At 41.6% G+C, this 16,816-nt stretch overlaps 1 protein-coding gene and 1 pseudogene across 5 annotated transcripts in view; one reads left to right on the top strand and one right to left on the bottom strand.

Moving 5' to 3' along the window:
* Znf236 (zinc finger protein 236) overlaps positions 1-16,816 on the bottom strand; it is a 134,113-nt gene that overhangs the window by 86,626 nt on the left and 30,671 nt on the right. For all 5 annotated transcript variants that reach the window (XM_045142551.1, XM_045142550.1, XM_045142553.1 and 2 more), the window contains exons 5-7: positions 15,774-15,898; positions 10,198-10,370; positions 6,848-6,988 (exon numbers count right to left, since the gene is read on the bottom strand). In XM_045142551.1, the coding sequence (XP_044998486.1) occupies positions 6,848-6,988; positions 10,198-10,370; positions 15,774-15,898 (439 nt within the window). The remainder of the gene's footprint in view (positions 1-6,847; positions 6,989-10,197; positions 10,371-15,773; positions 15,899-16,816) is intronic.
* On the top strand, positions 12,422-12,764 carry LOC123458537 (annotated as a pseudogene).

The following is a 16,816-nucleotide window of genomic DNA, read 5'->3' on the forward strand; positions in this document are numbered from 1 at the left end:
CTGACAAGGTAGACTTCAGCCCAACATTAGTTAGGAAAGATAAGGAAAGTCACTTCATATTGATTAAAGGCACCCTCCAACAGAAGGACATTACAATCCTAAATATATGTGCACCTAACACAGAGGCTCCCAACTTCATCAAACAAACGCTATTAGAACTAAGGTCACAAATAACACCAAACACAGTGGTAGTGGGTGACTTCAACATCCCATTCTCATCAACTGACAGGTCGCCAGGCAAAAAATAAACAGAGAGGCATCTGGACTAAATGAGGTCATTGAAGAAATAGACCTAACAGATATATACAGGACATTTCATCCACATGCTGCAGAATATACATTCTTTTCAGCAGCACATGGAACATTCTCTAAAATAGACCATATATTAGTACACAAAGCAAATCTTAACAAATACAGGAAAATTGAAATAATTCCTTGCATTCTATCTGACCACAGTGGAATCAAACTACAAAAAAATAGCCAGAAAAGCTATAGAGCATAAACAAAATCATGGAAACTAAACAATACACTACTCAATGATGAATGGGTCAATGAAGAAATCAAGAAGGAAATCAAAAAATTCAGAGTCAAATGATAATGAGAACACAACATACCAAAACCTTTGGGACACAGTGAAGGCAGTTCTAAGAGGGAAATTTATACCTTTAAGTGCCTATATTAAGAAATTATAAGCCGGTAGAGGGAAGGATTTAAGGAGGCAAATGACCAGTTTAATGTAGCCGAGAAGAGCACTGTGTGTGGTTCTGCTCTGATGTTTATTCCTAGTGCCTGTTCCCCATCCTAGAGGTGGAATGTTTTTAAAACTAACCTTTTGCTAATTGTGATCTTAATAAAAATTATTCTTGAAAAAAAAAAAAAGAAATTATAAGCCGGGCGTGGTGGCGCACGCCTTTAATCCCAGCACTTGGGAGGCAGAGGTAGGAGGATTGCCATGAGTTCGAGGCCACCCTGAGACTCCAGAGTTAATTCCAGGTCAGCCTGGCCCAGAGTGAGACCCTACCTCGAAAAACCAAAAAAAAAAAACAAAAGGAATTATAAAGGTCTCAAGTAAATGACCTAATGTTTCACCTTAAAGCCTTGGAAAAAGAGGAGCAAGGCAAAACAAAAATCAGTAGACAGGAAGAAATAATAAAGATTAGGGCAGAAATTAATGAAATAGAAACAAAAAAAAAAAAAAAACAATCCAAAGAATCAATGAAACAGAGTTGGTTCTTTGAAAGGATAAACAAGATTGATAAACCCTTAGCAAATCTGACCAAAAGAAAGAGATAAGAGATACAAATTAATAAAATTAGAGATGAAAAAGGCAGCATCACAACAGATAGCAGAGAAATTTTAAAAATCATAGGGACATACTATAAAACCATATACTCACTAAGTATGAAAATCTGAAAGAAGCCGAGCGTGGTGGCGCACGCCTTTAATCCCAGCCCTTGGGAGGCAGAGGTAGGAGGAACGCCATGAGTTTAAGGCCACCCTGAGACTACATAGTGAATTCCAGGTCAGCCTTGACTAGAGTGAGACCCTACCTCCAAAAACAAAACAAACAAAAAAAAAAAATCTGAAAGAAATGGATGATTTCCTTGATTTATATGACCTACCTAAATTAAATCAAGATGAGACAAATCACTTAAATAGACCTATAACAAGTATGGAGATCCAAACAGTTATCAAAAATCTCACAACTAAAAAAAGTCCAGGTCCAGATGGATTCACTGCTGAATTTTACCAGACCTTCAGGGAAGAATTAACACCATTGCTTCTTAAGCTTTGCCATGAAATAGAAAAAGAAGGAATCCTACCAAACTCCTTCTACAAAGCCAGCATCACCCTGATACCAAAACCAGACAAAGATAAAACAAAAAAAGAAAATTACAGACAAATCTCCCTCATGAACATAGATGCAAAAATTCTCAATAAGCAAATGTCTCCACGGCGGCCGGGTGCTAAGTGTCTTAGGGCTGGTTTGAGGTCTGGAGGGCACACGAGAAACCTGCACACAACGCAAAAGTCCAAACGAGCCAAGAGAAGACGCGTCTCTGTGTTTTCTTAACTGGCACAATCCAGAATGCATTCATCAACTCCGAAGCTTGAATTTGATATCATCCACATGTCACACAAGATTGTTCTCTTACTTTATCAGTCATCCAAAAAAAAATGTAAAAATCCTGACTGAGAAGATGTCTCAGTGGATAAATCACTTGCTGTGTTGGGCTGAAGAGATGGCTCTGTGGTTAAGGTGCTTTTGCCTGCAAAGCCAAAGGACCTGGGTTCAATTCCCCAGGACTCACGTAAAGCCAGATGCACAAGGTGGCACAGGTGTCTGGGCTGTGTTTGTAGTGCCTGGAGACCCTGGCTCTCGCTCTCTCACTCTCTCTCTCTCTCTCTGACAAATAAATAAAAATATTAAAAATAAAAAAATTCTCAATAAAATATTGGCAAACAGAATACAAGAATGTGTGCTCGCTTCGGCAGCACATATACAGAATACAAGAATGTATCAGAACAATCATTTACCCTGACCAAGTAGGCTTTATCCCAGAGATGCAGGGATGGTTCAACATACACAGATTGATAAATTTAATACATTATATAAATGGACTGAAGGACAAAAATCACATGATCATCTCAAAGGGCTTGGTCTGCGAAGACAGGCAGATGCAATCAGGTGGCGTGGCGGGTAACCCCACTTTTATTTAATATAGTACTGGAAGTCTTAGCCATGGCAATAAGGCAAGAGACGCACATAAAAGGGACACAAATTGGAAAGGAAGAGATAAAGTTATCATTATTTGCAGATGACATGATTCCATACATAAAAGACCCTAAAGACTCTACTAGCAAACTGTTAGAGCTGATAAAAACCTACAGCCATGTAGCAGGATAAACATAAATATATAGAAATCAGTAGCCTTCCTATATGCTAACAACAAACACACAGAGGATGAAATCAGAGAATCACTCTCATTCATAATTGCATCAAAAAAAAATAAAGTACCTCGGAATAAACCTAACCAAGGAAGTGAAGGAACTCTACAATGAAAACTTTAAAACACTCAAGCAAGAAATTGCAGAAGACACTAGGAATGGAAAAACATCCCTTGTTCCTGGATCGGAAGAATCAATATTATGAAAATAGCAATCTTACCACAAGCAATCTACACATTTAATACAATCCCCATCAAAATGCCAATGATATTCTTCATACAAGTAGAAAAAACAAAAATCTCAAATATCTAAAACAATACTGAGCAATAAAAATAAGGCTGGTGGTATCATCTGATTTTAACCTGTACTACAGAGCCATAGTAACAAAAACAGCATGGTACTGGCACAAAAGCAGACATGTAGATCAGTGGAACAGAATAGAGGACCCATATACAAGTCCACGTAGTTATAGCCACCTGATATTCGATAAAAACGCCAAAAATACTCAATGGAGAAATGACAGCCTGTTCAGCCAATGGTGCTGGGAAAACTGGATATTTATCTGTAGAAGGATGAAAAGAGATTCTTCTCTCTCACCATGCACAAGAATTACATCCAAATGGATTAAAGACCTTAACATCAGACCTGAAACTCTGAAACTGCTAGATGAAAAAGTAGGGGAAATCCTTCAACATATTGGTCTTGGCAAAGACTTCCTGAATATAACCCCAATTGCTCAGGCAATAAAACTACAGACTAACCACAGGGAACTCATGAAATTACAAAGATTTTGTACAGCAAAGGACACTGTGAATAAAGCAAAGAGGCGACCGACAGAATGGGAAAAAGTCTTTGCCAGCCATACATCTGATAGATGATTAATATCTAGGATATAGAAAGAACTCAAAAAAATTAAATAATAAGAAATCAAACAAGCCAATTGATAAATGGGCTATGGGCCTGAAGAGATGGCTTAGTGGTTAAGCGCTTGCCTGAAAAGCCTAAGGACACCGGTTCAAGGCTCGATTCCCCAGGACCCATGTAAGCCAGATGCACAAGGTGGCACATGCATCTGCAGTTCATTTGCAGTGGCTGGAGGTCATGGCGCACCCATTTTCTATCTGCCTCTTTCTCTCTCTGTCACTCTCAAATAAATAAATAAAAATTAACAAAAAACATTTATTGGGGCTGGAGAGATGGCTTAGTGGTTGGGCGCTTGCCTGTGAAGCCTAAGGACACTGGGTTCGAGGCTCGATTCCCCAGGACCCACATTAGCTAGATGCACAAGAGGGTGTATGCATCTGGAGTTCATTTGCAGTGGCTGGAGGCCCTAGCGTGCCCATTCTCTCCCTCCCTCCCTCCCTCCTTCCCCCCTCCCTCTCTCTCTCTCTCTTTCTCTCTCTCTCTCGAGTTCGTTTATAGTGGCTGGAGGCCCTGGCGCGCCCATTTTCCCTCCCTCCCTCCCTCTGTCCCTCCCTCCCTCCCTCTCTCTCTCTCTCTCTCTCTTTCACATAAAAAAACAAAAATTTTAAAAAAACATTTATTTAAATAGACTATGGAACGAAATAGAGAGTTCTCAAAAGAAGAAATATGGATGGCATGTAAGCATCTAAAATAATGTTCTACATCCCTAGTCATCAGGGAAATGCAAATTAAAACTACAGTGAGATTCCATCTTACTCCTGTCACATAGGCTACCATCATGAAAACAAATGATGACTAGTGAGGATGCGGAAAAAGAGGAACCCTTCAACACTGTTGGTAGGAATGCAATCTGGTCCAGCTATTGTGGAAATCAGTGTGGAGGTTCCTAAGACAGCTGAAGATTGATCTACCATATGACCCAGCTATAGCACTCCTAGGCATATATCCTAAGGACTCATCTCATTTCCTTAGAGATACTTGTTTAACCATGTTTACTGCTGCTCAATTCACAATAGCTGGGAAATGGAACCAGCCCAGATGTCCGTTAACTGATAAGTGGATAATGAAGATATGGCACATTTACACAATGGAATTCTACTCAGTGGTAAAGAAAAATGAAGTTATGGAATTTTCAGGAAAATGGATGGATCTGAAAGGGATTATACTAAGTGAAGTAACCCGGGCCCAGAAAGCCAAATGTCATATGTCCTCTCTCATATGTGGATCCTAGCTACAGATGATTGGATGTCTGTAGCAAAGGCCAATAAGCTAGAAAAGAGATATAAAGGGAAGAGAAAGGAAGGGAGGGGGGTAACTTAATAGGATAGTATTGTCTATATGTAAGTAGAATAATAGATTAATGGTGGTAAAAAGGCCCAAGTGAGGTCAGGGGAAGAGAATGAATAAAGGAGGGAGGGCTAATCAAAATCTAAGAGATTATAAATAAATCATATGGAAACCTACTTTTTTTGAACAATGGAACACTGAGGAGCCATACACTATTGCTAGAAAATTTTCAGTGCCAGGGATGGGATACCTGCCAGTGAGTTGTTGGCCAGGGAGGTCCCTTATGCCCCCAAAACATTATAGGCCATTTCAAGGCCCTTAGTTTCCCACCAGAACAGATGATAAGACCCTATTGACTCCACATACTTGGGCTGCAAAGCCACAGAGAAATCCTGCTGTAACTGAGCTGTTAACCTCCTCCATGTAGACCAGCTAACAGCTGGAAGAAACCATTGTGCATGTAGTTCAATGGGAGAAAGAGAAATCACCAGTGAAGAATCTCAACAGTGGACACTGCAAGCCTCATATTTGGCCAGCCAGGCCAAATGAACCAATGGGTGCAACAGTGGCACGTCTGTCATGGTGGAAACCAACTGCCCTCTAACTGGACTGGAGGCACACTCCATGGGAGGGAATACATCCCTGATACTGAAAACTCAAAACAGGGGTAGTCATGAGCCAAAGGGGTATAATGTCTGCTGCTGTCTGGCTAAATGTATATACGATGCTTATCAAACTGCCCAGTAAGCACTTCTCTTAATGTTCATACCCTTATATTAATGCTACTCTCACTTTTGGTAGAGAACCTTCTGTTTTCAGATGGCAGTGACCTTGGGATGACTCAGAAGACATCACAGTGCTGGAAAGAAGTGACAGGAGTGCTCAGCACTGCAATATCTCTATCACACCTTCCAAGGCTCAGTGTCCATTGAGGAAGAGGTGGCAGGAAGAATGTAAGAGCCAAAGGAAGGGTAGGACTCCTTACAAGGTGCTCCACCCAGACACAAAATGGCCTGGATATCCATGACCTCACAGTGCTTGACACCACCTACACAAGACCATAATAATAGGAGGAAAAGATGATGACATCAAAATAAAAGAGAGACTGATTGTGAGGGGGAGAGAATATGATGCAGAATGGAGTTTCAAAGGGGAAATTGGAGGGACAGAGGGCATTACCATGGGATACTTTTTACAATCATGGAAGTTGTTAATTTTAAAAAAGTGAAAAAAAAATTTTAATGGGTGGTTGGAGCTGGAGTGATGGCTCAGTGGTTAAAGGCACTTGCTTGCAAAGCCTTATGGCCCAGGTTCAGTTTCCAAGTACCCACATAAATCCATACACATAAAGTTGAACAAGCACCTGGAGTTCGTTTGCAGTGGCAGGAGAGCCTGGCATGCCCATTAATGTTCATTCTCCCCTCTTTTCTCTAATTCTATCTCAAATAAACAATTTTAAAAAAAAAGATGGACAGTGTTCCTGAGGAAAGACACCTGAGATTGTCCTCTGGCCTGGAAGTTGATCATCCAGTGTGGGCTATGCACGAGCAAATGCATATGTACCACTACAAACACCTACATACGTACATACGCATGCATGGTGTATGTACGAACACACACACACTCAAAATAATTAAAAAATAAAACGAAGGTGACATTTAAAAATCACAAACTGGGTTAAACTTACTGTTATAATGTGCGCAGTCTCTGTAGCGGTGGAATTCGGGGGCCCGCCCATATGCATCTTGCTGATATGAGTGTTTAAGCTGCCTAAACTTTTAAATACACAGCTACATTCAGTACAGTTATAGGTAGGCCCATTCTTGACCTTAAAGAGCAAAAAAAAAAAAAAAGATGATTTTTCAAATATTTAGTTACTAGAAAATATATTTAAGTTATGGAAAGTCACAATTTACCATTCCATTCAGAATGAGAGAAACAGTCCAGCCCTTCAGTGCTAGATTCTTCTTTTAAATTAGATTACTTAAAATGACCCAATGTCTTTAGATTATATTGCTGGCTAAAGATTAACTGAAATGTCTGAGTGTATGTATGTATGTGTGTATGTCTCTATGTGTGTGTACACACACACACACACACACACACACATATATACACACACATCTATATATATGTATGTATGTATATGTATGAGTGTGTGTGTGTGTGTGTATGTATATATGTATGTATGTATTTGGTTTTTCAAGGTAGGGTCTCTCTCTAGCCCAGGCTGACCTGGAATCCACTATGTAGCCTCAGGGTGGCCTCAAACTCACGGCGATCCTCCTACCTCTGCCTCCTGAGTGCTGGAATTAAAGGCATGCGCCACCATGCCCAGCATGTCTGACTTTCTATAAATGAGACATGGCTAGAAAAAAAATCCACTTTCTAGTTATCATAACTTAAACACCAAAATGCCTGCCACACGTTCTTGGCTCCGTGGCTGGCTGCATACATTCAACAGTGAAGGCAGACAGCAGATGGAAAACCTACTCTGGGGAATGAACTTCCAGGCCCTAACATCTAGGTGGGAAGGGTGGTCACACTCATGTCAACTTTTCATCATGACACTTAATATCCCTTACTAATGATGACTTCTTTAAATTATAGTTGTGCCCGAACCAGACTATAGAGAAGATTGAAATGAAGAACATCTATGAAAAGAGAAAGTATCCAAAATATTCTCTCACTATTACTCAGATACAGCATTAATTTTACAAAGGCATGCCTGAAAATGTACTAGCCTCTTGGAACTTGAAATAAGACTTCCATTCTATTTCTGGCACCTTGCTAAGAACCACATTTAATTGCCTGGATGCCTCACACGATTGGATAGCATTTTAAAGCCACCTTTAGAAGGCTGTTCTGGAGGAACCTGTCACAGCATAGGTCCCAGTACACTCGTAGCTGCACACACTGCAGGGTGCTCCAACCAGGACCCTGATGAGTACCTTGTATGGGCACACTAAGGTCCCAGGGGTGGGGGAGGTTTCTGTGTGCCACACAAACATGTAACTATGCCCAAGCAGTCATCTCTACTCAAAGGCAACTCACAAAAATGGCTTATCTTGTCCCAGTGTGCTCTTCTGAACAGTGTCAGTACATCACCAAAATTTCTTACGCCCTTCCTACTGCCTCCAGGGCTTAAATATTGTTCGATTCTGAATCTGTTTATAAAGCCACATAAAGTATGTAAATTTTTGATATGATTTATTTGTTTGTATGTGTGCATATGGGCATGCCAGGGTCTATTAACCCCTTCAAACAACCACCAGACATATGTGCCACTTTCTCATCTGGCTTTACATGGGTACTGGGTAATTAACTTGGGACAGCAAGCTTTGCAAACAACTGCCTTTAACCACTAAACCATCTCTCCAGTTCCTGTGAGGTTTTGTGTGGGTTTTTTTAATTTAAAATTTCACTTTTTTAGGCCAGGCATGGTGGTGCACACCTTTAATCCCAACACTTGGGAGGCAGACGTAGGAGGATCACCATGAGTTCAAAACCACCCTGAGACTTCATAGTGAATTCCAGGTCAGCCTGGGCTAGAATGAGACCCTACCTCGAAAAAAAGAAAATTCTTTTTTTATTATTTAGATTTTGTCCTGCTCTTCTAAATTTTAAGACTACTTCTGTCTTTGCTTTTATTAAGGTTTCTATTGCTATTCTTGTTAGATTTTGTTTAGGTTTTTGTTATTATTGCTTTGGAGATAGGGTTTTGCTATGTAGACCAGATTAACCTTAAATTCACCATCCCACTGCCTCAGCTTCCCAAAGGCTGGGTTTACATGTGGCTCACTCACTTTTATTAAGTTTTTAACACCTTTTACATTACTGAAGTGGCAGAAAAATATTTAAATACATATATGCTTTTTAAAATATGATAGTTTTCAATGTATACTAAACTCATTCATGATAAAAATATTTAAAATACTTCTTTAGATTTTATACCACAATTGAGACACTATAACTATGAAAGACAAAAGAGAGGCCACTGAACAGAATGCTCTCCTGAGGACCCGCAGACAACAGAAAACCGCAGCACCCGCGCTGGCCCTGCGGCAAGGCGGCATGCCACTCAGAGCAGGACTTCTCTTTCTACACGTCACTTCCTGTCTGTCAACTTCTTAAACTTGGCAGCGTCTATTTCAGGTTGCTAAAGGGATAAAATGTATTATTCAGGTTCATAGATCTTAACTAGAAATAGTATTTTTAAATATTCAAAGTAAGACAAGATCATATTATATATTTCTTCCATATAAAATGAAACTCATGTATTAAAGTTCTCAATAAAAATGTTCAAAATTTGGGCTGGAGAGATGGCTTAGCAGTTAAGCGCTTGCCTGTGAAGCCTAAGGACCCCGGTTCGAGGCTCGGTTCCCCAGGTCCCACGTTAGCCAGATGCACAAGGGGGCGCACACATCTGGAGTTCGTTTGCAGAGGCTGGAAGCCCTGGCGCGCCCATTCCCTGTCTCTCCCTCTATCTGTCTTTCTCTCTGTGTCTGTCGCTCTCAAATAAATAAATAAATAATTTTAAAAAAATGTTTAAAATTTAAGCCAGGCATGGTGGCACACGCCTTTAATCCCAGCACTCGGGAGGCAGAGGTAGGATGGTCGCCGTGAGTCCGAGGCCACCCTGAGTCTACATAGTGAATTCCAGGTCAGCCTGGGCTAAGTGAGACCCTACCTGAAAAACAAAAACAAACAAATAAAAAACTTATAATAATAATCCAAAAACAAGTATGGTGTGGTGTCACATTGCATATAAATCCAAGCACTTGGGTAGGAAGGAAGATGAAGTGGGAGTATTGCTGTGAGTTCAAGGCCAGCTTGGACTACATAGTGAGTACCATGCTAGCCAGGGTAACAGGAAGAGCTTGTCTCAAAAACACAAAGAAAAAAGCATATTTTTGTTACAACCCAAACACAATCTGAATTTTCCAAAATTACAACACAGTTTCTCAGGCTGCGCAGTAACTCAAGAGACATGTACGCACACTGTGAGACAGTGTGCAGCGCAGACAGCATGCTCACCTCCGAGTGGACTCTCTGAACATGGGACTGAAGGTTCCCCTTCTGAGAAAAGGCAGCAGGACAGAAGGAACAGGCGTGGGGCTTTTCACCCGTGTGCTTGATCATGTGGGTCTGCAGCGCCCCCTTCTGGTTAAAAGCCTTTCCACATTCACTACACTTGAATGGCCTTTCTCCTAGCCAGGGAGAAAAAGGGTCATTTTGTGAACATTTTGAGATGACAGAGAAATAGGCAAGTTACTCACACTTAAGGCTACAAAGCTGTCCCTCCAGCCAAAACATCTCCCAGGAATTCTATAATTCTATACTAGGATATACAAGTAATCTCAACATTTAATTAAATCATTGGGGGAAAAAAAAAAAAAAAAAAAAACCTCAGCATTAGTACATCTCAGACCAAACCACTGACCATCTCCCAAGTAAATTCCCAGGGTAGTTCTGGAGTGCATCCTCCCAGCACTCCTCCCTGTGCCTTCTCTTGGCCTCCTCCTTACACCAGAAAACCTCCAAGGCAGTCTTGCTCTGTCACCACAAGTAACCTGTACCTTGAGGCACAGCCCACCCATCCTCAGGACTCCCCACCAGCCATGCTCTTTCCTCGGGGTCACAGCAAGCCTCTTCTAAGACCCTCCCGGGCCTCCCAAGCTCATCAGCTGTCTCCCCACACCTCACACACTCATCTGTTCTCTACCCCACCTCCTGCAAAGGAGCCCCAGCAAAGGAAGTGACTCCTCCGCCCCCACTCAAGGCCTCTGGAACCTCTGCCTGGACCAGCCTCTCTGAGGACCCACAGCTCACTCCCTCATGTTCTCAGAGATGACTTTCCAGTCCATTGCAGTGATACTAAAATCTCCCATGCCCATTTTAGAATTTTCAATCCTCCTCTCTGTTTAATTTCTTCCAATCTGTCATCAGTAACTCCTTATAGTTCATTTATGCATACTGTGTCGCTATAACACATGATCCAAGATAGGTTTTTAACTGTCCTGTTGATGACTCTAACTTCAGTACCTCATACACATGACCATTCAATACTCATTCACTGAACAAAGAATAAGTGAAAAGACAAAGTTAGGTTATGTTATGTTAAAATCTAACTGCAACATCCAGAAGCCATAGATTGTTACTAGAAAATTTTCAGTGCCGGGAATGGAATTCCTTCCAGTGAGTTGTTGGCCTCCAAAACATTATAAACTATTGCCAAGGCCCATGGTTCCCCATGAGAAAGATAAGATAAGACCCTATTGCTGAAGCCTTCATGTGCCTGGATGGCAAAGTCACTGAGAAATCAAGCTGGTGCTGAGCAGAAAACCTTCTCCTGTAGCCCAGCCAACTGAAAGGTGGAATAAGCTGCACTGTATGCAATCTTATGGGAAACAGAAGTCATCAGAGATGAAAACAGTGGATACTGGAAACCTCAAGTTTGCCCAAACAGGCCAAATGACTGAACGAATGCAATAGTGGCATGTCTGCTCTGGGGGGGAACCAACTGCTCTCTAATTGGACTGAAGGCCCGCTCTATGGGAGGAACACATGCCTGGTACTGAAAACCTAATCAAAAGCCTATGGCAGGGGAGGTCATGAGCCTTAGGGGTATAAAGCCTGCTCTTGTCTGAATAAATGCATATATATTATTCTCACCAAGCCCTGAAAGCACTACACTTAATGTTCATATTCATATATTAATGCTACTCTCACTTCTGGTTAGAGAAGCTTCTCTTTTCAGATGCAGATGACCACCGGGATGACCCAAAGGGCAACATAGTGCAGAGAAGAAGGGATGGAGGAGTGTCCAGCACTGAAACATCTCACACCCTCCAAAGCTCAGGGTCCATTTCGGAGGAGGTGGCAAAAAGAATGTAAGAATCAAAGGAAGGATACCACTCCTTACATACAAATGTCCAGACAGAAAATGGCCTCGATATCCAAGACCTCACAGTGCCTAGCAAGACTCACGCAAGACCCTCATAATAGGAGAAAAAGATGATGATATCAAATTAAAAGAGAGACTAATGGAGAGAGTGAGGGGATATGACTGAGAGCAGAGTTATGAAGGGGAAAATGGAGGTGGGGAGGGAAATACCATGGTTTGTTGTCTGTAAGTATAGAAGTTGTCAATAAAAATATATATTTATATTAAAAATAATCTAACTGTAAGCTAGTTCAATAGCCTTACTAAAGCTCTACTCTCTAAGCAACATATAGTAAAGATACTATCAATGGCAGGATGTGTTGTGGTCTCCTGTGCTCCCTCATCATTCCTGGCCGCAGGAAAGGTGAAAAGGGCCTGGGCAAAGGCAGTGCCAAGCAGCACTGCAAAGTCCCGCATGACAACATCTCGGGCATCACCAAGCCAGCATCCTGTACCTGGCCCACGGTGGCAACAAGCAGCCCATCTTGGACCTCATCTACAAGGAGACCTACAGGATACTGAAGGTATATTCCTGGCTAACGTGATCCAAAACGCCATTATCTGCACAGGGCATACCAAGTACAAGACAGTCACAGGCATGGACAGGGTACATACACTCAAACGCCAGAGCGGGACACTCTATGGCTTAGATACATAAACTAAACTATAGCTAGCTGCCTTGCCTTCTGTTCCTAAACAAAGGCCTAAGCCCTTGAAGAGCCATGACTTTATTTAAGTCACTCCTGACTTTATGTGTCATGAGTAGGTACAAACAAATACAGTTGCTGTTAAGAGTGTCATGTGGCAAAAGCCAGGCTCTGATCCTAATCACCTAAGACCCACCCTAGTCTAGAAGAGCTGCGACTCAGAAAGAGGCTGTCTGAGCTGGTTACAGGAGTCTAGCCATACACAGGAAAAAAAAAGTCAGCTATTTTTAAAGGCTTATAGGATAGCCTACAATAATTTTGGCTCTAGGCATGTAACATTTAAGATTCCACAATAGTTAGAGTCCATCAGTTTCAATAAAGTAAGTGTGGAAAAAAAATAAATTAAAATAACATCAGAGCCGGGCGTGGCAGCACAGGCTGCAATCCCAGCACTCGAGGCAGGAGGATCACTGAGAGTCTGAGACCAGCCTGAGCCTACATAGTGAATTCCAGGTCAGCCTGGGCTAGAGAGAGACCCTACCTCACAAAAAAACAAAATAATGATATCAGCTGTAAGTCTGCTTCTCTGAAAAGATCTCAGGGTCAAGTAACTGAGAGTGACCTTGAAGAAGAGGCACCACTTGGGGCAGTCACACCATCACATGCACCATAGAGCCCGCCATTCAAAGACGAGCAGAGAACATGTGTCCACGCTCAGGAGCTCACAGAGAGCGGCGGCAGCACGGCAGGCCAGTGACAGCCCTCCCGAGGCTATGGCACGCCACCTTCCCCGGTACTCAAGGACTCTCAGAGTCCTGCTACGGCGACTTGGTCCTTAGAAGTTCAACATCAGAGAAGACAAATGAAGAACCCTATATCACATGACGGTGTGCAACATGGTATGTGTGGAGACCTGAGGGGATACGAATCATATGTATTTATTTACATGCAGAAAGAAGGCCAGAGGAACAGACATCAAACTGTTGTGGTGTGACAAAATAAGGAGTACTCTAAGGAAATAATACTTTTAAAGCTGTTTTCAATTGACTGTAACTTCAAGGAAGATAAACTAAAACTTAATACTCACTAAGGACAGTGTGAGAGGGTCACTTTGAGCTCAAGGCCAATCTGGGCTAAAGAGTGAGTTTCAGATAAGCCTGAGCTAGAGCAAGACCCTGTTCCAAAAAAATCAAAAAAATAAATAAATAAACAAAAAACCTACAGTACATTATCACCTTTTAAAATATTTTATTTTTATTTATTTATTTATGAGATACAAGGAGAGAATGGGTGCACCAGGGTCTCTAGCCATTGCAAACAAACTCCAGACACATGTGCCACCATGTACATCTGGGGAATCCTGGGAACCTGTGTTCTTAGGCTTCACAGGCAAGCACCTTAACCTGACTTCAGTCCTCAGACCACACACAAAAAGCCGGTAGCTGTGGAAGGCTGCTGTATCCCAGCATGTTGATAATGATGGCAAGATGTGAAGCAGAGACAGGACAATTTCCTGGAAGCTCATGGCAAGCCCAGCAAAGAACAGCAGACTAAGAAACCCTACCTCAAATGAGGTAGACAGGCAAGGACCAATTCAAAAGTTGTCCTCTGACCTCCACACGTGTACTGTGACACATACACACATACTCTTTGAAATAAATAAGGCTATCACATTCTTCTCTTGTTCTGAGTAGTACAGATTGATGCTCTGGAAACATTGACTTTATACTGCTATTTAATGAACTTTGAAACTGAGTAACTCTAGAATTCTATACACAGAGACATTTTAAAAGACAATGCAAGGGAAAAAAGTGACAAAGGTTAATTAGAACTGGCCAACAAAACACAGCACTGCACAGGACAGCTACAAGTTCTATGAATGAAAACCAAGCCAGAAAAGGACAGCATGAGTTACTACCATTTCCATCTCAAATAAATAAACACTTGTAGTTTTCCTGTCCTTCTCTAGAGAGGACCACAAGCACTATTAATACAACAGCATAACTGATTGCGTTTTACAAAACAGAAAAGAAAACTGTAGTCATTGCAAATAGTCAAGCAAAAGGAACATGAGAAAAGGCAGTAAGAAATAGTTGTTATTTCAAAGTTTGGTTGGTTTGTTGGCTGGCTTTGCAAGTCTCACACCGTAGCGCAGGCTAGTCTGGAACTCCTGATCCTCCTGCCTCTACTTCCCAAGCGCTGTGATTACAGGCATGACCTACCATGCCTAGCTACTTTAATGCCATACAGCCTATTTTGTTTCGTGCAGGCAGAATTGTAAGAGTACACAGACCCAGTGTTGCCTTTGTTCTTTGAGATCTAATTAGCCCAAGTGTTACACTAGGTTAATTACATGTCATAACAGTAATAATAACAATTCCCAATTACTATAAGCTCAAAATAAACCAAGCACTTTTCTATGAACACATGTATTTTTCCATTTATCTTTTTTTTTTTTTTTTTTTTTTTGGTTTAAGGTAGGGTCTCACTCTAGTGCAGGCTGACCTGAAATTCACTATGTAGTCTCAGGGTGGCTTCAAACTCACGGTGATCCTTCTACCTCTGCCTTCCGAATGCTGGGATTAAAGGCATGCTCCACCAAACCCGGCTACTTTTTACATTTCTTAAATATTTATTTATTGAGATAAAGAGATAGAGAGAGAACGGGCACGCCAGGGTCTCCAGACTCTGCAAGTGAACTCCAGATGTATGTTCTACTATCTGCACCTGGCTTACGTGGGTTCTGGAGAACTGAACCTGGATTCCTGGGCTTCACAGACAAGTGCCTTAAATACAAAGCCAGCTCTCCATCCCTCCATTTATAATTTAGGACAACAACATGAGATATAAAATGCCTGTATTTCAAGTGAGAATGAAATTGAAAGATAAAGTGACTAGAGTGAAATCAATGTGAAATATGAAATCCAATGATTACAGTGCAAGGTGAGTTAGAAATAAAAGCACATTTTCTTGCTTTCAAGCTACACGGTAAATAATCCAAAAGCAAATGTTTCCCATACCTGTGTGTATCCTTATATGTCGGGTTAACTGGCTGGGCTTCTGAAATGTCTTCCCACAGTGTGGACATGAATATGTGAAGCCACTTCTGTCAATATTCCGATTATAAGATCTTGTACCTGATGTCCTAATGTGACAAAAGAAAAAAATATTCATGAAAATAGCTCCCTTGGGCTGGAGAGATGGCTTAGCAGTTAAGGTGTTTGCCTGCAAAGCCAAAGGACCTCGGTTCAATTCCCAGGATCCACGTAAGCCAGATGCACAAGGTGGTGCATGTGTCTGGAGTTCATTTGCAGTGGCTTAAGTCCCTGGCACTTCCATTCTCATTCTCTCTCTCTCTCTCTCTCCCTCCCTCCCTCTCTCTCTCTCTCTTTCTCCCTCTCTCTCCATTTAATTTAATAAATTAATTAAATAAATAAAGAATCTCCCTTATAGGGCTGGAGAGATGGTTTAGCAGTTAAGGTGTTTGCCTGCAAAGCCAAAAGACCCAAGTTTGACTCTCAAGGACCCATGTAAGCCAGAAGCACAAGGAAGCACACGCATCTGGAGTTCGTTTGCAGTGGCTAGAGGCCCTGCTGTGCCCATTCTTCTCTCTGCCTGTTTCTCTCTCAAATAATTATATATATACACACACACACATATATATACATATATCCCTTACATTACTGTTGCAAATTGAAAATGCCAACAAAGTTGAGCTAATTGATTATCAGAAGGTTTCAATGGTAAACCAAACATGTATTTGTGCGTACCTGCTACACACACACACACACACACACACACAAAACCACATGCTTATTGGTCTTGCATATCCAGTACCATAAAATGCATTTTTGTCTCTCTCTGGTGAGAGAGGTCTGGTAGCAGATGTGCCTCGGTGGGTAACAGGCCTGCCCGCACGTACTAAGCCCTGCACTTGATGCCCAGCACTACACAGCACATGCCTGTAATCACAGCGCTTGGGAAGTAGAGGCAGGAGGACCAGAAATTCAGTCATCTTCAACTACTTAGTGCAAGGTTAGCCTAGGATACAGGAAACTCTATC

The sequence above is a fragment of the Jaculus jaculus genome, chromosome 2 (genome assembly GCF_020740685.1).
Source record: "Jaculus jaculus isolate mJacJac1 chromosome 2, mJacJac1.mat.Y.cur, whole genome shotgun sequence".
In the NCBI taxonomy this organism is placed as follows: Eukaryota; Metazoa; Chordata; class Mammalia; order Rodentia; family Dipodidae; genus Jaculus; species Jaculus jaculus.